Source organism: Arvicanthis niloticus, chromosome 29, assembly GCF_011762505.2.
Source record: "Arvicanthis niloticus isolate mArvNil1 chromosome 29, mArvNil1.pat.X, whole genome shotgun sequence".
NCBI lineage: Eukaryota > Metazoa > Chordata > Mammalia > Rodentia > Muridae > Arvicanthis > Arvicanthis niloticus.
The window spans coordinates 20617243-20638402 of record NC_133437.1 but is presented as its reverse complement, the minus strand read 5'-3'; the positions used below and the strand labels follow the sequence as shown (position 1 = coordinate 20638402).

The following is a 21160-nucleotide window of genomic DNA, read 5'->3' as shown; positions in this document are numbered from 1 at the left end:
TAAAAGGAGGAAACATTTATCATAGCTCATGCTTTCAGGAAGTATGTGGCTTCACCACTGTGGCCAGGAAGGACAGCTGAGCATGACAGGTCCTCAGTGACAAGCATCCTTCAACTAGACCTTCCACAGTTCTGTCGCCTCCAATGGTCTAGTCAAAATTTGAATCCATCAATGGATTAAACCAGTCATTAGGTTAAAGCCCTCAGTCTCAAATCCTGCCTCGAGACACCGTCACAGACACTCCGAGGGGTGTGCTTTCTTCACACCCTCGCCGCCTCACAATTCAACCCAGCTGAAAACGAGACTAACCCCTCGTGTTGTTTATATGGCTTTTCATCTGCTGTTGCCATTTGTGGATATTTGTTGTAAGTCACATCTAGTAACTACCAGTCTGTCATTTTCAAATGGACTAGATTTTACCCATCAACCATAACCCAACTTGCAAGCTGAAAACTGTGGCTCCAACCAATCCATTCCTTCCCTTCAGTGGTCTCCTGAGAATATGGAAAGCAACTAGCCTTCAAGCTTTGAAGGGCTGCAGCTGTAGGTCTCGTGGACAATGTATGTGGCCTAAGAACCATGAATTATGTGAAGTGTTTGGTGCTCGTTTCTTTCTCCAGTTTCTGCACATTCATGGACACAGATCTCCACTGGGCTGATCTGAGCAGATGTTCTCCATTTTGTTTTACGCACTGGACTATTTTAGCCTGTTTCTCTTTTTTTCTTCCTTATAAGAAGCAATCAGTGGTCTTGATCTTTTCGTTAAACACCATTAGCTAGTGATTCGCTGACAGATTCAGAATGCTATTTATGGAATCTTGTACCCTCCTTACATTAAAGGCATCTTGCTAAGCTCTCAGCATACTAAGCCAAGTTTCCTTTTTTTTTTTTTTTTTAGTTGAAGAAAATTCATCTTAGGCAGTTTTGTCACCCAGTTTCCTTTTCCATTTTTTTTTAAATAGCTTGAGTTGAAAATTTGAGTTTTCTGCGCATCTTTCATTTTTCTTGATAGTATTTTGGCTACTGCAAACGAAGTCTCTGTCACCAACAGGAAAACTTGGAGAAATCACTATTATTCAAACAGTCTGTATTTAAAGAACCAGATATAAACACCTGTTTTCCCTGGAGTTTCAGGATACCTCTGCTTTATTTTTCTTTTCCATGTCAAATAGACCCACACTCAAAAGCTTTCTGAGTGGATCTATTGCTTCTTAGAAATGCAACATCCAGTGAATATGGCCTCAGATTTGATTGCATAGGGGCTGGAGAGATGGCTCAGTGGTTAAGAACACTTGCTGCTCTTGCAGAGGACCTGGGTTCAGTTCTTAGCACCAACATGGAGGCTCACAAACTGTTTTCAACTCTAGTTTCAGGGAATCCAGTGGCTTCTTCTGGCCTCTGAGAGCACCATGCATGCACACAGTACACATATATCCACTCAGGTTTACATATATACCTTAACTAAGAATAAATACATCTTTAAAAATAAGTAAAATTCAGCTAACCAAATGTATCTGAATGAGCTTCGTGTGTGTTAAGCACTGAAGAATTTCTGTGTCGTGTATTTTTATCGGTAAGACACTGTGATACTCAGATGCTTCAAACAGGATGTGGCACAAGCTAATTTCTCAGTAACTGGTTGAGTGGAAGAAGTGCTGACCCATTCAGGAATCCTTGCTACATTTGAAATGTCTTCTGATGGTCAGATTGTGATACACTGCTGCCCTAATGCTCTGGAGGACCTCTTCTGAGCACTTCTGTCCACGAAACTGATTCAGTGTTGGTGTGGGGTTTCTCACAATTCTGATATCAACCCAAACTGGGTGTGGCTTGGGTTCAGAGAAATGATCATTCCCTTCCTGTGAGAAGGGCCCAGAATGATACGACCATCTTAGATTCCCCATCACTTACAATGCTGCTCCTTGCTTGTCAGTTCTCCCAATTGTCTGCTAAGCATGTAATCAATGTACAATCCACGATTGACTTTCAGAGAGGAAGAAAACCATTTCTTTTGGCAGCTGAGAGGGGCCACGTTGAAATGCTTGAAAAGCTTGTCTTTCTGAATCTCCATACTTCAGAAAAAGACAAGGTGAGTTGGACTTTGATTTTGTTTTTTTAACTGAGGACAAAGAGTTACAGTTGGTGTGGGGGATTAACAATCAGTGTGCTGATTCCATGACAGGTTATTTCTGGTCCACAGTAGAGTTCTTAAATTGTTACTACTGAGAGAATCATGGTAAAATGCATCCACTTTTGCTGTAGATTGTCATGATTGGTGGGTGGGGTTTTGTTTGGAGACAAAGTCTATCTATGTCAGAGCTTCTCAACCTTCCTAATGCTGTGACCCTTTACTACAGTTCCTCATGCTGTGGTGATCCCTGACCATAGAATTATTTTTATAGAATTATTTTTGTTGCTACTTCCTATCTGTAATGGTGTTACTATTATGGATTGTGATGTAAATAGCTCATATGCAGGCTGACAGAAGGGGTCGTATAAACCGCAGGTTCGTGCTGCTCTATGTAGCCCTGGCAGCCCTGGAGATTAGGCTGGCCTTGAACTCACAGAGATCCTCCTGCCTCTGCCCCCTCAGCGCTGAGGTTAACGGTGAGTGCCACCATGCCTGGCTATTGACTGGTAGGTTTTGCTCCAGAAACGTTTTGAAACTTGTTTACTTCGAGTATTTTTCTACTTCATGATCATTTCGACTCTTCCAGAAGCTCGATGGGCTTGGCCTCCAAGTTGCATGCAATGTACTGTTTCCTAAATGGAGAACCCACTCGTAATAAACCCGACCCCTCCTAAGCTTTCTTGAGGACTGCTGCAGACTTGGGCCCACATTAACTGTGAAGGGAAACCCTACAAGGTGGCCATTTGTATGTCTTAGGGGAAACTCCCTGACATGAAATTACAGATCTAAGAGTTTTACACGATAAATCTTTTGATATTTGTTACATATGTAAGATTACTGCTCAGGTTGACTTTTATCCTAACATATGCTAGGTTCAATTGGTATTTTTGTTCTCTTCTTTGTTAAATTTTTTGCTAGAAAATCGGTACCAAATTCAAGCAAGAATGATTTTTTTTTCTCCCTACTTTTTCAAATAGCCAAGGCTTTTCATTTAAAACTTAAACACTGATAAGCCTTAGTTAAAACCGGATAATATCTATACTCTGCACTCTAACTGTAACCAAAGAAAAAGCTTCCAGAAGCTACACTATGCCCTGGTGTTGGGGGGTGGGGCGTGCTCAGCACAGGCAATTTCACCTGGAATGCATTTCTGTCGCAGGACGGGAACACGGCCTTGCACCTGGCTGCGATGCATGGCCATAGTCCAGCGGTGCAAATGCTACTAACTCAGTGGTCAGAAGTGAATGAGTGCAATGAGGTACGTGGTCTGTGCATTGCTGTTGGCCTAGGACTTAAGGAGCAGGACAGGAGGGGCTTTCTAGAAAAGGACAAGAAATCAAGGCATGCCACTGGTATAAAACGCTGAAGAGTCTTGTTGGTTTTTTGTTGTTGTTGTTGTTGTTGTTGTTTTTCCTTTCAAGCATTCTTGGATAGGGCATTTGTTGATTCCCCCAAAAGCCATTTGCAAGAATAAGAGGGGAGGGATGACACCAAAGAACACTCTCTTCCAGACACACAGGAGACTGTGATAGCACTCACAGGGCCTGCACAGGCTCAAGACAGATGAGGTCCCAGCAAGGGAGAAATATACACAAGCTTCCAGCTCTAACCAATGGGCTGTCTCCAACTGACAGCTGCTTGGAAAGGAAAAATTAGTTGTCTCCTATGGAGTCTCACTGGATACAAAGCCACACTTAAGGGTGGATCCCACTCTCAGCAGTAGATGACCAACACAAAATGGCTCTGGTTTTTTGTTTGTTTGGTTTGTTTTTAAATAAAATCTCAGTCATTCAATTTTACCAAAGATGACTCAGGAGCCAGGGTGTAGAAGCTTGCTAGCTCAGAGAGGCAGAGAAAGCACCCAGCTGACCTTCCTCCTCAGCCAATGTCCCCAAAGAAAAGCTCTCCTTATCCACACTGTCTCCCAAACCCCTCCAACTGAATGTCCCTCCTTTCTACTTCCTGTGCATCTCTCTATCCGTCTTCCTGACTTCCTCTTACTTTCAGTCTTTTTCCCTTTGTTTCTGCAACTGGCTACTTGTCCTGCCTCTTGATCAATGGTTGACTTTATTTAATCCTGTTTACCACAAACAGAAAGCTCTTGGACTAAAGGCGTGTGCAGTGGCTGAGTCACATCAAGATTAGAAACAGGTTTTTCCAGTAAACAACACGGTCTCCAGTTTCACCGTGTGATCAAATAACCTGCAACAGAACTCATGGTTTTTTCTCTCACGTGGCTTTGTTTGGATATTTTTTGTCTGATTGCTTTTTGCTTGTATTATAATGGTTTCAGATTTTTGTGGTTTAATGGGTTTTGTTTATGTGTGTGCTTCTTTGGTTTTTGTTTTTAAAATTCTGTTTTTTTGTTTGTTTGTTTGCCTGTTTCTTTTAGGGAGAGAGAGAGAGAGAGAGAGAGAGAGAGAGAGAGAGAGAGAGAGAGAGAGAGACATGGGGATGGGTGGGTTGGGAGATAGGATAGTGGTCACCTGCCACTAAGGGAAGAGCTGAGGGATTTGAACCTGTGATCAGAACATACAAATACAAACACAAACAAATTGTTTTTCTGTTTTGGATGGCCCTGGAGCTGTTTTATTTCCAATTTCCAAGGAGGGGCTGTCTGGAACGAGGAATGAGTCACATACTCTGGTGACTTGTGAACCATCCCCTAATGAATATAGGAACCAATCACTGGGAAAGTAGGCAGGACTTCTAGGTTGGACCTAGGAAGAGAGTAGGCAGGAGAGAGACAGGCCTTTTGGACAGGGATCGGGTGAGGACAAGATGTAGCTACTAGTGTCTCCCAGTTTCAATGGCAGATCCACCTGGATTCGCCACCGGAGGAATTAGATTTAATATGGCTTACAAGATCAGGATTCTAGCTGTTTTGCCCGGCGATTGAGTTACCGTTGTTTCTGAACTAAGTTTGTATGGTATTTTACTTCACTCGGCGGTTTGACTGGGTTCCAGAGAGAAAGGTACAGTGGTGGCAAAGCATGGGTTTGCCAGATGTGTACCACAAAAGGCCGTGGGGGTTTTGAAGCATGTGGCTGGCACAGTAGTGAACCACCAGTGGGTGGAGAGATTTTGAAGCTCTGGTCAGAGTCTCCATAAGAACAGGCAGGCCATTGCCAGCCAGGAAAGAGAGTATTTGGGTTTAGGGCAGAAACTTGGTTCCCTTTTTTAATATTTCCTGCAGCATTTTTTTAATTAATAAAAAAAAAAAAAGAAAAAAGTCATGGGGGAACATACAGTATTGGGCTACATTCGATTATAACTATATATTCAATGTGTCATGTAAATCTATTTCAGAAACTAAAGCCTTCACATAGGAGGTGATATGCTATCTCAGTTTTGCTATTCGAATGGACTTTGACAGAGAGAGTTGGGTTTTGTTACTGTTGTTGATATTGGTAGTTGTGTTTATTTTTCTGATGTGTGAGTCCAACACACACACACACACACACACACACACACACACACACAAAGACATGGTGTGTCCTGGGACTGACCTGGTCAGGAGGACAGAAAGGCTAGTTGGACTGAGTAGGCTAAGACAGTGGATGATGAAAGACTCTGGTCACCAACTGTTTGGTTTTCTTGTCTACAAAATGAGGATAACATGAATCGTGTCCTTCTAGGATTATCACGTGATTTGACTGCACCAAAGTGTACGGTCTTGGCAGTATGTGTTGGCACATAAATGCTAAGTAGCACTTAGAACAACAAAAAGAATCATGCATAAAAGATATTGGAGGCATCCTGTTTCTCCAAGTATTTTCTATTCCATGCCAAGGGGAAATTAGTTTTAACTTCCATTTCTTCTTGTCAGAATGGAGAAACCCCATTCATGTTGGCTGTCATGGGAGGTCATGAAGAATGCAGCCGAGTGCTCCTGGAGGGAGGAAGTGACGTCAACATTCCCAACAAAGTAGGAATCTGGGCTGTGGTCAACCATACAGTGGGAGAATGGCTTAGACTATTCTTTGGAACTCTGGTCCTTAATTGATGGTTTGCTGTTTTGTTTTGCTTTTTTTTTTTTTTTTTTTTTTTTTTTTTTTGAATTAAGACTTTAGTATGTCTTCTTTTTCATAAGAATTAATGATTCACAGAGATGACCTCCATTAATGTCTCTTCAGAAGCAATGTCATTTTTTTTCAATTCATTTGGGGAAGGCTGAAAATTGAGACAGAAGGATCAAGGACCTTTCACAGCAAGGAACATTCTCACTCCACTCGTTGATAGCAGATACTAAAGAAGAAAAAAAATTGCTGTGTGAAAGCTCCATGGGTCATCTTGGGCCTGAAGAATGCAGGATGCTGTCTGCCTCTGAATATAAAATACTTCTGAATTTAATTATGGTGCTAACGAACTTAGAAAATAATGTCTTAGTTACTGTCCTATCGCTGTGAAGAGACACTGAACCAAGGCAGTTTATAAATGAAAGCATTTAATGGGTGCTGGCTTATAGTTTCAGAGGGTGAGTTCATGACAGGCCTGGCGGGAAGCATGGCAGCAGGCAGGCATGGTGCTGGAGCAGTAGCTGGGGCTCACATTCTGATCTTCAGGCAGCAGGCAAAGACTAAGGATGGGAGTGGCATGCCTTTTGAAGCCTCAGAGTCCACTCCCAGTGACACAGCTCCTCCAGCTAGGCCACACCCACTAGGTCTTCCTAAATAATCCATCAGTTAGGAACAAACATTCAAATATATGGGCCCATGGGGGCTATTCTTTGTTTGTTTGGTTTTTTTTTTTTGGGGGGGGGGTTGGTTTTTTGAGACAGGGTTTCTCTGTGTAGCCCTGGCTGTCCTGGAGCTCACTCTGTAGACCAGGCTGGCCTCGAACTCAGAAATCCGCCTGCCTCTGCCTCCCAAGTGCTGGGATTAAAGGCGTGCGCCACCACCGCCCAGCCTATGGGGGCTATTCTTACTCAAGTGCCACAACCACATTACTAGACTCACATTGTTATATCAAGAATTTATAACCTAAAACAAGAGCAAGCAGCCAGTGATCATAATAGCAATGTGAAGATTCAAACACATGCCGGTAGCTGTGTCTTCAGACAGGTACCACATTTTTCTGATTAATATTAAAGTGCAATGAAAATAACTCATGACAGAAAATTCAAATGGTACCTAAAAGAGAAGATGATTTAAAAAAAAAAAAAAGCATCTTGCTCCAGCTCTGCATTCCATTTCTGCTCCTTGGAGCTCAGGTCACTGTAGTTTACTTAGCCTCCCAGGAAATGTCCATGCATTTGGACCATGTGACTGTGTTGAACATTCACTAACAGCAGCACGCTATCTGACTCATGCTACTCTGCACTTTGCTGTTGCTTTTACTTTAATCTTAGTATTAGCACAACGTGTAAATGATTCCTTTACAAAAGGTATGGGTCCCCCAACAATGTCTTCTACCTTTGTATACTACTGCCATGGGTAGATCATTCTGAATAGCAATTCGTTATTTCCTTTTCTGTTGTGATGGGAAATTATAATAAGAGAATAGTCTGAAAGGAGGAAAACAATCTAGGTCCTTCCTTGACATAGACGCTGATGCTGCTATCAATGCCCAGAGAAGCCATACAACCTGTAAATGCCCTGAACAGCAGGAGGCAGCAGGATGAGCGTCTGGTGAATTTATCAAGTGGGAAGAATATGCTGCCATTAAAAAAAAAATCATAATGCATGAATCTGTATGTAGGAACAACATTCCTGCACATAAAAATAAAACGAATCTTAAGAAATCATAATGAAAAATACGACATATATGTTACAAAATATAAAATGTTTACTGTAGACCACTAATTAAAAGCAGTATAATAACAAATGGGAATAATAGTTAGATTTACATAGACATTGACAAGTATCTTAAGAAAGAATATAAATCAAAACTAGTGAGTTACTTCTCAGTGATATTGCAAGGTTATTGATAGAACAAACAAACATAGAATAAGAATTTAGAATATGTCAGCTGCAGAGATGATTCCGGAGGTAAGAGCACTGGCTGCTCTTCTGGAAGATTCTAGTTCAGTTCCTGCAACCCATCTCAGGCAATTTAAGGCATCAGTAACTCCAGTTTTAGGGGTATACTACCTCTTGTCCCCACAGGCACCCACATGCAGACATATACATATAACCAATAACTATAACTATAATATAATATATATAACTATAATATAATATATATAAATAACTATAATATAATATAACTATAACCAATTAAAAATAATAAAAGTAAATCCTTTAAAAAAGAGAGATAAAGAGTTCAGGATGTGGAATTCTGCAGTGTGCCCCAGTCATCTGCTCCAAGTCCTTGAGCTGCCCTCCCAGGTGAGCAGGGCTCTGAGGTTCACTCTTTGGTCTGAACATCTATAGTTTCTACATTAGTTTATTCTGCCTTCATCTCGATTTGGCTTGCAGTGATTTTCACAGGTGCAAGTTCACATTCTTCCTGTCTAGGTCAGCAGACTCCCGTCATCCTCCATTCTTGAGTAACAGCCTCAGCTGGTGGAAGTCGCCAGAAGTCCACATCCAGCTCCTACCTGAGCACTTGTTTGAATAGGTTTGTTTCTCCCAAATCACTGAGGAGTTTAATCTCCAAAGCCTAGAGATAGCAGTACCAAGGAAAGAAAGGTAATAAATCCTACCATGGTATTTAGAGGGACAGCCTTTGGAAGGTGATTGGTTCGAGCTCCATGATCAACTGATCGTATCCTGGTAAGTTTATTAGAAGAGAGAAAAAGACCTTGCGGATGGAGATGCACAGCATAGCATTGTGATCTGGTGCAGCCTAGAGTCCCGTCCCTGAGCCCCCTCCATGAGATGTGGATTTCCTTTTACACAACTGTGAAAAGTAAACCCCATCTCCTTCCTCTAGTATTTTGTGATAGTAATGAAAACCTAATACAAGTTCTGAAGGTTTTGGCCTTTGTTCATTAGCATGGTTCCTAGATAAACAGTCCAAGTACCCAGTATAGTCCAAAACTATTCCCGTTTATCCCAGAGAAGACTCCCAGGAAATAACCAGTGTGGAGTAAGAAGCCAGCTGCAGCAGCACACATGGTCAAAGGTGGTTTGGACTTCACTTTGCTTTTATACCTATAGAGATGCGGTCACGCATACAAATGCCTTTACCTGGCTGACGTCAACCTCTGGCCTCTAGAAACTGGCTTCTGTGTTTTCTTGTGCCTCCCTGTCACTAAGGAGAGACGGCACACAGCTGAGTCATTTCTGAGGAGGAGGTAATGGAGATTTGGTTAGATGGAGAGACAGCCCAGTGTGAGCAATAGGCTCTCTTCAACATCATATCAGGTAACACAGGCCCAGAATGACTTTTTTTGTTTTTCGAGACTGGGTTTCTCTGTGTAGCTCTGGCTGTCCAGGAACTCACTCTGTGGACCAGGCTGGCCTCGAACTCAGAAATCCACCTGCCTCTGCCTCCCAAGTGCTGGGATTAAAGGTGTGCACCACCACTGCCTGGCTCAGAATGACTTTTGTAGACCTTAAAAACTCAAGCTTCTGGAAGCCTTATGTCATATCTTATTAAATGTATTTAAATTCCCCTGCACTTCTAATATATATTACCACCATTACTGTAAGCGGATTTTTTTTATTTTTATTTTTAATCATTTGGCTGCAGTAAACTTCATCTAATTTTTACATGATTGATTTCTTAGAACGCTGTGTATATACTTGCGAATTTTCAGGAGGTTTAAAAAAAAAGGAAAACTGTAAGTCATTTACAAATATAATGAATATTTTATGATATTACATTTAACAATCAATGAAGTAGGAACGTGTCAATTAAATATTTATCCACTTCAATTTTGTGGCTTTCTTTTGGTACCTTGAAAGTAGTGATTATTATTTTTTCTTCAGTTTCACATATTTCTAGGGGCTGGAGAGATGGCCCAGAAGTTAAGAACACTGGCTGCTCTTCCAGAGGACTGGGGTTTGATTCTCAGCACCCACATAGTGGCCCATAACTGTCTGTAACCCCATTTCCAGGGAATCTGGTCTCCATGGGGACCAGGAATAAACTTGGCACGCAGGCATACATGCAGACAAATAAAATAGTTGCACGTGTCTCTTTATTTCTTATAATACCCATAGGCCATGCACATTGTTCCTGTATGGATGCGTAGAAGGTTACAAAGCTCGACAGTTTCTACCATAAGACACTGGCTTTGAGTTCTTCAGACATTGGTTTCTTAAGTCAGAAGCCTAAATCAGTGGCCTCAGACCTTCCCAGGGGCACCTCTGTCCTTCTGATCTCAGTCTAAAGGTCACCTTACCCAAAAAAAGCATTCTTGGTCATTCAATACAAAATAGCTGTCTAGTCAGCTTTTTTTGTTTTGTTTTTTTTGTTTATTTCTTTGTTTGTATTTGAGTCAGGAGTTCTCTGTGTAACCCTGACTGTCCTGGAACTAGGTCTGTAGACCTGGCTGGCCTCGAACTCACAGAGATCCAAACCTACCTCTGCTTCACAAGTGCTGGGATTAAAGGTGTATGCCACCATGCCTGGCTCTAGTTGGCTCTTTTAAGTTTACCTTATAGCTCACAACAACCAGCCAGTGTTATTCTTCTGACAAAGAATCTGTCAATCAGAGTTTACTCTAAAGCTACTGATAGACCAACTGTCAGTCCACCAAGCCATGGATCAATTCATTGTCTACCCCACTGGAGTCTAATATCAGGCATCTAATAGATATGCTTACAAACATATCCCCTGACAGTTTGTCACACAACGAGTGCTCAATCATGTTCGTGGAATAAATGAAGTGATATTTATCTCTCCAACATTACTGTGGCTTAAAGGAGAGAGGTAAGATGGTGTTACAGAAAGAATGGGAACCCCGTGCTCAGAGATACCCATATCTTAGTTCAATAAGCCCGTGATGTGTGGTTTTATGGCAAAATCGGCTCATTCCTATGAGATTATCCTGGCTTATGTGATCATAAGAGTCTGTTAAAGTGAACAGGGAAGCAGGACCAACTAAATACCACTGAATTTTGAAGACGGAGAGAAGGGGTGGTAAGCCAATGTATTTAGGAATCTGAAAACCACAGCATTTAGCATCAGTTCAAGCCAGCTTTCAGTCAGCCACTCCCATTACCCTCTGTTCAGCTATCTATTGCTTCAAAACAAACAAGCAAAGCTCTGTGGCTTAAAGTACCAGTGTGGTATTGTCTCCCATGGTGTGAATCTCAACATACAAAGGAATCTCTAAGGATTAAGTTTATGGGCAGTGTAATGTTGTAGTGGGAAATGTGTGTAACCTGATGCTTGTTCAAGAACATTGTGGCCAAGGGAAATTCTTAAGGTCAAGATGAGGAAGTTTGCTTAAGATGTTTGAAATAAAATTGTTGACCATCTGGATCAACAGCAAGAGTCTCAGGTCCGTGATTAAACAGGAAGTTGCTAGGCAGATGTCCTTGCGGGAGTAATATTTTTTTAAGATTTATTTTTAACTTTTATATGCATGTATATGTGTGCATGTTTGACAAGGTACATACATGTGAATGCAACTGTACACGGATGCCAAAAGAGGATGTCAGCTCTCTGGAGCTGGACTTATATCTGTAGAAGTACCGGGAGCCAAACTCAGATCCTCTGCAAGAGCAGAACATGCTCTTGAGAGCTGAGCCATCTTTTTTCCAGCTTCTAGGATTATTTTTTTTTCTAGTTGTCTCAGTTTCTTTTGTGCAAGAGTATTGTCCTGGGAGTCTTTTGTAAATAGTTCTTATGGTGGTTTGAAAGACAGTGGTCCCCAAAGATTCATGGGTTTGAATACTTAGTCCCCAGCTGGTGGAACTGTTTGGGAAGGATTAGGAGGTGTGGCTTGTGTAAGAGGTGTGACAGTAGGGGTGGGCTTTGAGGTTTCAAAAGCTAGTACCTTTCCTGGTTTCTCTTTCTCTCTCTCTCTCTCTCTCTCTCTCTCTCTCTCTCTCTCTCTCTTTGCCACATGGTTGTTGCCTCAACACGTAAGCTCTCAGCTACTGTTTCAGTGCCATGTTTGCCTACCTGTTGCCATGCTCTTTGATGTGATGGCCAGGTCCTCACCTTCTGAAACCCTAAGCCAATAAACTCTTCTATGAGTTGCCTTGGTAATAGTGTCTCGTCACAGCAATAAAAAGTAACTAGGGTAGTTCTCATCACTGGTTAAATGCACACCAGACCCCTCTTTTAGAACCTCCTGGTATTATTTATTCATTTATTTAGACTGATCAAAAGCAAGTCTATTTTGATTCTGAAAACTTTCACACTGGGTTGACTGGGCTCATCTGAGATAATCCTTCTTTGATGATTATAGTCAGAGCTTGACCAGGGTTTTGGTCCTGTAAAGTTTTATTTGAACTAGATATCCAAGATGGCTCACTCACTTCCTTGGGTGTTGTTGCCAGCTGTCAGCTGGAGGGGGGGGGGGTCAACTGGAGCACCAACAAGTGGCCTCTGTATAAGGGTTGCCCTTGGTTAGCTTGGCAGCTGGCCCCAAGAGGAAGTGCTACGAGAATCAGAAGCAGGAAAGGAAGGGAGTGGAGGCTGCTGGCTTAGCTAGCCCCCCCCCTCCCCCCCGCCTGGAACTGGCTTCTTATCATTCCTGCCATATGATTTGGTCAAAGCACTTGCAGGTCCACCTAGACTGGAGGGAGTAAAGAGGAGTAGTAAGTAGGTCAGGGCATACCAACTCAGCCACTTGTGGGAAACAGTTCTCAAAAATGCCCTTATTCAGAGGACCTGAATATATTTTATGGCAACCTTATAATCAACCGCTCCTAATGCATTGACTTGTATTGTTGGCGGTTCTCAGGGTAGGCTGCTTGGAGCTGAGAGTAGAGCAGGTTTGCAGTGAGCACCACTTAGCTCGGGCACTAAGTGAAGAGACTCAGGCTCTGTAGAGTGGCAAGGGGCAGGAAGGGAGTGACTGAGAGTCGTGAAAGGAATCAGGCAGAAGGACCAAAAAGCAGCACTTGGCATAGGTGGAATTCCCGTCGAAGCCATTCCTGGGAAAGAAGAGGAGAGCCTGGAACAGAGGCAGGGGCCAGAAACCACTGAACTCGTTCGTTTTTGTGGGGTTTTTTTTTTGTTTGTTTGTTTGTTTGTTTTGGGTTTTTTGTTTGTTTTTGTTTTGAGGTCAATGCCACTCACCTATTTTAACTCGAGGAAAGGATTTGCTGGGGACCGCAGTGGTAAGCTTGATTCCAGAAGCAGGGATGTAGCTTACATGTACCTGAGTCATAGTGTCTCGGAGTCTGAGGTCAGGCTACGATGACGATGATGATGATGATGACGAGGACGACGACGACGATGATGATGATGACGATGACGAGGACATCAACAACAGAGCTGGTGGCTTAAACAGCAGGCATTTATTTCTCGTAGTTGCAGATTGGAAACAGAGCCTGTGTACCAACAGGGTTGGGTTCTGGTGAGGACACTTTACTAGCTTCCCCGGTAGCCATTTGTTGTGTCTTCCTGTGGCTGGGAGGAGCGGATAGCCCACAGCGTCTCCTCTTCCGCATCTCATTTTATCAGGATGATGAGTTTCAGAGTCCAGTCAGGCCGTATGACATGGTAATAGAAGACGCTTAGAAACGATAGGCTTTAGATTGATCAGACACACATTGGATTTCCTTCTTTAAATAGTTGTGCTATTTCGTTGTATACATTTTATGGAATGCCAAGCACCAACAGCATGTGGATAGTAATGGGATGCCCCTCCCCCGTCTGTTTATCGCAGCTCAATGTCAGCGCCCTGCAGACAGCGACCCGGAATGGCCACACAGCCCTTGTCGACTTTCTTCTCAGAGAGAATGCTGATTTGCAGCAGCAGAAGGAAGTGAGTCCAATCAATACGGGCTTGGGGGCTGGGGCTGTGAAGTTGGCTGTGCAAGCGCCCCTGGCAGAGACACGCTGGAGATGAGATATTTCACAAGGAAGGGATTCTTTTGGGGGAAACATTGGCTTTTTTTGTTTTAAGTCTTAATCATGAGAAATAAAATCCAAGGGGTAAATTTTAGAAAGTCACTGAGAGTCCCTGCACAAAACAAAAACTTTGTTTTTAAAATAGATTGGCTACAGTAAGTCTCAGGTGTCTGGAGGTGCCTTGACTCCGGTAGGAATTTCATCTGTCTGGGAAATACCGGCTTCCGCTGCAGCTGCCGCCACTTAGGGATGTTAAGAAAATGGATCATTCCTCCATCTCAGAATGATCTTGTGGTTTTTTTTCAAAGTCAATCCTTTATTACTGATTGAGGTTTTTCTGAAGTTTGGATTGGCTTCGGCAGAACAAACACAGGCCCTCTGTGCTGGAATCTGACAAGAAAAATCCCTCTATCCCCCACTCTATTTTCCTCTTGTGTGAATATTGTTTCCTCTGGCTGTGCCAAGTCATTTCTATTTATGGCACTGACTTGGAAGGAGGGATTTGACCTGAGCCTTGCCTGATAAGTTTTTAGAGCGTGGACTTAGAGGGATTGGCTCTGTGCTTACCTCAATCAGGCCAAGGAGGTTTCTTCATCCCCAGGAGAAGCTAGGCCCAGCAAGGCGGGTGGCCCTGGCCAAACTGCCAACCACTTTGAGATAAAGGATGTTGCGTCTTTGCTCTTGCTTTGTGCTTTGAGGGAGAAGCTGATTTCCAAGCAGAGGAGAGCTTCACAGTCATCTTAGGTCTTAAGTTACCCCCATGGGTGCTCACAATGCCACCTTGTCCCCTGGCTCCCTCCCTCACAAGTTTCTCACTCAGCCCTACCGTACAGCCTTTCCTGCCCCTCATCTCTCTTCTATTCTGCAAAAGAAGAACTCTGGGAAGTCTGTGCTCATGCCCTGTCTTTGCCCTTTCCCTGTTGCTAGTGGAGTTACTGATCTGTTTGTGTGTAAAGTAGGTGATATAAGGCCCAGCTCCCAGGGTTATCATGAAGGACAGGGCTTTCAAGAACACTTATTTAACTTACTGTTGTTTTCTGCTTACTTTTGAGACAGAGTCTCGTGTAGCCTAAGCTAGCCTGAAATTCCCTACAGACGCTCAACTGGCCTGGCACTTGAGATCCTCTCTCCTCTCCCCGTCTTGAGAGTGCTGTGATTGCAAGCCAGGCCCACTACACCTGCTTAGCATAATGCTTGTTTGTTTTTGTTTTTGTTTTTGTTTTGAGATAAGGTTTCTCTGTGTAGCTCTGGCTGACCCGGAACTCACTCTTGGAGATCAGGCTGACCTTGAACTCAGAGATTCACCTACCTCTGCCTTCTAAGCACTGGTATTAAAAGCATGTGCCACCACCCAGTACTTAACCTAGTGTTTAAAACAGGATAAATGTGGGAGTACTGAGTGTGTAGTAAGTACCATGTGAGGATGTGTGGAGTGTGCCTGACGCTTATTCCCAACGTTGTGTCTGCACTTGAGTGGAACTGCAGGCTATCCCAACTACCCTTTACATCTGTGTCCCTCTTCTATACTGTGTTCCCAGCAACTCTGCTACCACTACTGGGCTGCAGAGTCTCCATGTGTCTCAAGCCAGCACTTACTCCTGTCTGAATACCTCTCCTACCTCTCCCCTTCCTCAACTTCCTGTCCCTCACCTTACTCATTTACCTCACCCCATTCGTTCATTGCTTCTTCCTCAGTCCTGAGCTTCCTTCCCTCCTCTCAGAGAGCTCCACAGGCCTATGTGGCTGTGTGGAAGTGAGATGGCAGGGACATTTGAGACAGGGTATGGATGGACTCTGTGTCTGATGGTCTGAGTTGGGGAGGTGGGGAAGGGGAGAGGGGTCAGGAAGTCCAGGTGGAGTGAAGTGAAGAAGGTGGTTGTTTAGTCAAAGGAGAGGATGAAGGAGCAGGCTGTGGAGACTAGTCACAACCCACCATGCATAGACTCCTCAGAGGAGCCCTGAGGCCCAAGTAAGCAGGAACACCAGCCTTGCCAGGGATATAGTGAACTTAGTGTAGCTTACATCTAGTCAGGAAGTGATGTGTATACATTTTCTCCTCTGTGGCCACTCCTTTTGTCCTTTGGTTCTCTGAAGGCTTGGAGAAGTCCTCAGTTGAGCCTTCTTAAGACTTCCTTATCTGTGTTTGAGCTCAGCTGTCATTTCTTCAAGGAAGCCTTTTCTAGCTTCCAGAAGAGTTGGCCCTCCCTTGACGCACATGCTAACCCAGCACTTTTGCCGTTTCCTCTAAATCACTTAAACTTTGAAACTAAATACCTATGTCACTTCATTAAAAAAGATAAATCTCTAGTCCCTGAAAAGACTGGCCCTTAATAGGTGTTTGTTATGTATGCCAAGAATGACATGCAGCCTATGGATGGTGGTGATTGCTCAGGGCTTCCTGTGGTTCCGACACTGCATGCACGGACTTTTGTAACTCTCAGAGATCAGGGATTTGAATGCTGAAACTGGATGATTTTCTTTCTGCAGCCGAAGGAGTCCCCTCTTCACTTGGCAGTTATCAACAACCGTCCCACAGTTGTGAACAGCTTACTAAGTGCTTGGCATGATGTTGATGTCTTAGATCAGGTAAGCAAGCTGAGCCCGGGCACTCTGTTCTCTTGTGTTTCAACGTGAAATTTCCAGGTTTCAACACAATGTGTCAGCAGGAAGTTCTGCTTAGGTTCAACTCTTAGGGGGAACATGTGTCTCTTCTGTAGACATTATTTCTGTAACCTCTTTGCTGTCCCCACACTGCTGTTTTTTTGCAGAGGCAAAGCTGGGATTCTGTGTCTATGTAATCAAGTTGTTCATTTTTAATAGGCGTAGCTACGGCTTCTGATAAACAATGCCAAAGCAAATTGCCAGAAGCTCTTTAAATCAGAAGCCACTCCTCCAGTGTGAAATGTTGTCCTTGGCCTGAAGCTGGTCCCCATAAGAAGGAAGCATTGCTTTTGCCTTAAGTATCTTTTTATGCCAAAAAGCAAAAGAGACCTCTTAGAATTAGAAACAAACAAACAAACAAACAAACACACAAACAAACTAAAAAGATCTCCAGATTGTCAATGAACGGGGACAGAATCAAATACCCTATAAAAGCCACCTGTCACCGCTGGAGATGGATGGGGTGGAACAGCAAGCAGTGGGCGGTTGGTTGTCTCTGTCTCTGACCCTCTGCCTCTGGTGCAGACTCTTATAGCTGCCTTTTCCAGGGGATGCAGGCAATGGGAAGCCTTGGGGGCTGGGGAACCATATGCAGCCTCTGAGTGGCCTCTTTTCTAGGCCATGCCCGCCTGTGTCCTCTAGATTAAAGAAAGCCATTGTGCAAGAGCACACCTGTCCTACCCTCTCCTGTGGCCACTTCCTCACCTGTTGAAACAGCATGACCGGATCCCTCCAGGTTTTCTTCAGCTCCAGCCTCTTGGTTAATCTTTGACTTGAGCAAGGAGACTTAGGGCACTCTGCCCTCCCTCTCTCCCCCCTCCCCCCCAGCCTCCCTTTTCTGTGTTACACAAGCCCACAAGTTGGGAGCAGAACTCAAAGGTATTTGTGTATTCAAACTTACTAATGCTTCATGTCTTTTCTACACAGACAAAGCCTTGTGTTCATGTGTGATTTTGGCTTCTCCAGAACTGGCTTGACCCACTCTTGGGGAGGAGTGTTTGTCATGCCTGCCAGTCAGTTACACAACTCAAGCATATCAGTTCAAACTTTTGTTACATCAGCAATATACATACAAAATAATAGAATTTATATTTTTCGCATAAAGTATACAAAACCAGGACATGTAAATATGGTTTTAAAAAGTAAATGTTCATTCGGCCCCACTGAAGAAAGGCGACTTTTGGTTTTGGTGTTTCCTGTGTTCTTGACTTAGAGCGGTATTGTCAAAGCATGCTTTAGTTGACACAGCACACTTGTGCCTGTGTCCTGTGTGGGTGTAGACAGACAGCCTTTGCATAGGCTTGTTGGTTCCTGTGTGGGGTGATGAGCCCTCAGAGAGGCACACTGCCACCTGCTGGCGGCCTTTTCTGCATGCTTTCCGATGACAGCTTGGCTTTGCCTTTTTTGGTAGGAAGAGACCTTGTGCTTCAAGCTACTGTGCTTCCCCTGACCCAGGGAAGTGGCTGTCTCTGCCTGGTGGAGGAGTGGGTCTGGATCACATCAGGGCTCCTGTCTGTGCAGATGTCTTCACATCAGTCCTTCCTGTAGGAGGTCGGGGTGATGAGCCTGTGTTTACGTGGATTACACTTGTATTTTTTTTTGATAGAAAACTGTGACTCCACTAAGAAATTCAGTCTTTACTTCTTAATACATAGTAACATAGAAAATGGGGAAAAATAAAAAGGCAGTAAAATGAACTTTAGTCCCCCCTTCTTTAATATTAATTTAATAGTATCAATGTATGTTTCTTGTTTTCCCTGAGTTTATAAATTAAGCTTAGCCAGATATAGTGTCTCCTAAAGCTTTTTTAAACATTGATTTATTTTTATTTTATGTGTGTTGGTGTTCTGCCTGCATGTATGTCTGTGTGAGGGTGTGGGATTCCCCGGAACTAGAGTTACAGTTTTGTAGGTGTTGGGAATTGAACCAGGATCCTTTGGGAGAGCAGTTAGTGCTCTTAGCTGCTGACCCATCTCTCTAGATCTTTCCTCAAGCGTCTAATATCATGTCATAAATAGTTTTTCCTTTATTGAAATCTTTGAAGCCATTTTATTATGGTAAAATGCATATGACATTTGTTAGCATTTAAACTATTTTTAAGTGTACAGTTCTGTGACATCACAGATCCTCCCGTTTCCCAGTCCCTAGCCCCTGGAAAATACCATTCTTCCTGTCTATGAATTTGACTGCTCTAGGTGCCTTGCACCAAAGGAAACCTTTCGATTTAATAGTTGCCAGGTATTTCTATATATTTATATACAGTTTATGTAATGTCTCATTACTAGACATGTGACTAACTATATGAGAGGGGGGTCACAGTAAAGAAACTGCTGATGTGACCACTTCAAGACTAGGGGGAAGGTTTTTATTGTGAATAGCACTGAGAGAACATTCAAAGGCATCTGGAAGAATCTAGAGCAGAGAGAAAAGAAAGCAGACTGGACATGACCAGGGCCATCAGCGAGAGAGCGTGAGAGCACGCTGGGGAGAAGAGTGGACAGATAGAGAGCAGAGAATAGCCAAAAACAGAGGACAGAGCACAGAGAGAGCAAGGGGGTGGGGAAGAGAGGGGAGAGACAGACAGAGAGAGAGAGAGAGAGAGAGAGAGAGAGAGAGAGAGAGAGACAGGTGTGGGGGGTGGGGGGGTGGGACTCCTGTGGGTTCTAAGGAGTGCAGGTAGCTGAGGGGAAGAGGGTGTGGAGTGGGAAGGGCCAGGACCTGTGTAACAGGTACTTGTGACACTGAGGGAGCCTGGAGGCCAGGAGGGCTTTGATATGCTGATAGGTGCCACAGGTAGCCTTATGTCCCTTCTGTCAGAGAGGAGGAAACTGACTCCTATGGTAGTGAGAACCTGTTTTATAAGTTCCTGGCTTTTATCTAACCTCTAGAAATCCTCATATATACAGAGTGCAGCTTGAGACCATTTCTGGACGTTTGGACTACCTGTGACCCTAACCATAACTTCCTCCCGTCTTTCAGTATTTTAAATTCTGCTGCAACATCTGAGCCCACATAAGGATATGTGCTTTACCCATTCACCCCCAAAAGTCTATATGGCGTTCTCTCCTGCATGTGCTTCCATGTCAGTTCACCTCTCTCATGGCAGAGGCAGCAGACCCCTCTGCACGTTGCTGCTGATCTTGGAAATGTGGAGCTGGTGGAGACCCTGCTGAAGGCTGGCTGCAACCTGGAAATCACTGACAAGGTAGCTGCCCTGCCTTCCCTGGCTTTTGGAGCTCTCCCTATTGGCTGCCATGTAAAATAGGAACATCAGGATTCCCGCTGAGAGATGGGCATGAACTGCATCTTCATAGACAGGAAACCATTTAGATTATCTATCTATCTATCTATCTATCTATCTATCTATCTATCTATCTATCTGAGATAGATATCATCTATTTATGTATGTGTGTTTGCTTGCATGAGTGTGTGTGTGTGTGTGTGTGTGTGTGTGTATGTGTGTGTGTGTGTGTGTGTGTGTATGTGTGCACATAGAGGCCTGGAGGTCAGTGGTCAATGTTGGGACTGCACCCTATCTTATGTCTGAGACAGGATCTCACTGAGTCCAGAGCTTTCAATTTAGCTAAACTGGTTGGCCATCAAGCCCCAGGGATCCTCTTGTCTGTCTTCTCAGCCTTGGACTACAGAGCCAAGCCTTTCACTCTGGGACTCACATGGCAAACACCTTATCGACCGAAGCCATCTATCTCCCTAGCCCTACGCATCAATTTTGATTGAGATTGTTTGGTTGGGGTGGGAGCTGAGAAAACTCACTTCAGATACAGAAGCATCAAATGAAAGCTTTGTTTCCTGAGCCACCAGGGAGGTGGCCAGTTCAAGCGGGATCTGAATTGTGTCATCGAAGGGAGATTGTATAACATATTTATAGGATGGGAACACAGAGCAAGGAGCATGGGGTAAGCTGTTGCATTGACCAATCATATTTCGACACAAGGGGTTAAGCAATGAAGTTAACGTTGGTGACTGGGCCTATCTGGGTCATCTGGTCCCAGGGTCCTTGAGCCTGCTTTGGCAGCCAGGTCCCTTCCTGGACTCTGGCCAGGAAGTTTAGAATGATAAGGGAACAAAGGAGTGGGCAAGCTGCAGTAGTAAGCTTAAGTCAAGACAGGTAGCACACGTGTGACTCGTATGCCTTAGTTTAGATCGCAGGACAACAGTATCTTTTCTCCTCACGTCCTTTACTGGTTAACACACAAACATGAAACACCTGAAGAAGCAGGACAGGCGTTGGGTTCTGGGCCTGGGAATATGAACTCAGCTTTGATCCTTCCAGCAGGGTGGAACTTGTTCCTGAGATGGCTGAACTGAGGAAACGACCTCCTAGCAAGATCTGTCTATAGGAATTACTATTAAATATCAGTCTTTAGGATTCAAATAAGTCAGTGATATTTTTCAAGATTACAAGTTCACATGGTCCAAGTG

The 21160-nt window shown here is 43.7% G+C and overlaps 1 protein-coding gene across 1 annotated transcript in view; it reads left to right on the top strand.

Moving 5' to 3' along the window:
- Ankdd1b (ankyrin repeat and death domain containing 1B) overlaps positions 1-21160 on the top strand; it is a 59711-nt gene that overhangs the window by 24827 nt on the left and 13724 nt on the right. The window contains exons 6-11 of the mRNA XM_076927211.1: positions 1991-2089; positions 3291-3389; positions 5961-6059; positions 13872-13970; positions 16544-16642; positions 19824-19922. Of these exons, the coding sequence (XP_076783326.1) occupies positions 1991-2089; positions 3291-3389; positions 5961-6059; positions 13872-13970; positions 16544-16642; positions 19824-19922 (594 nt within the window). The remainder of the gene's footprint in view (positions 1-1990; positions 2090-3290; positions 3390-5960; positions 6060-13871; positions 13971-16543; positions 16643-19823; positions 19923-21160) is intronic.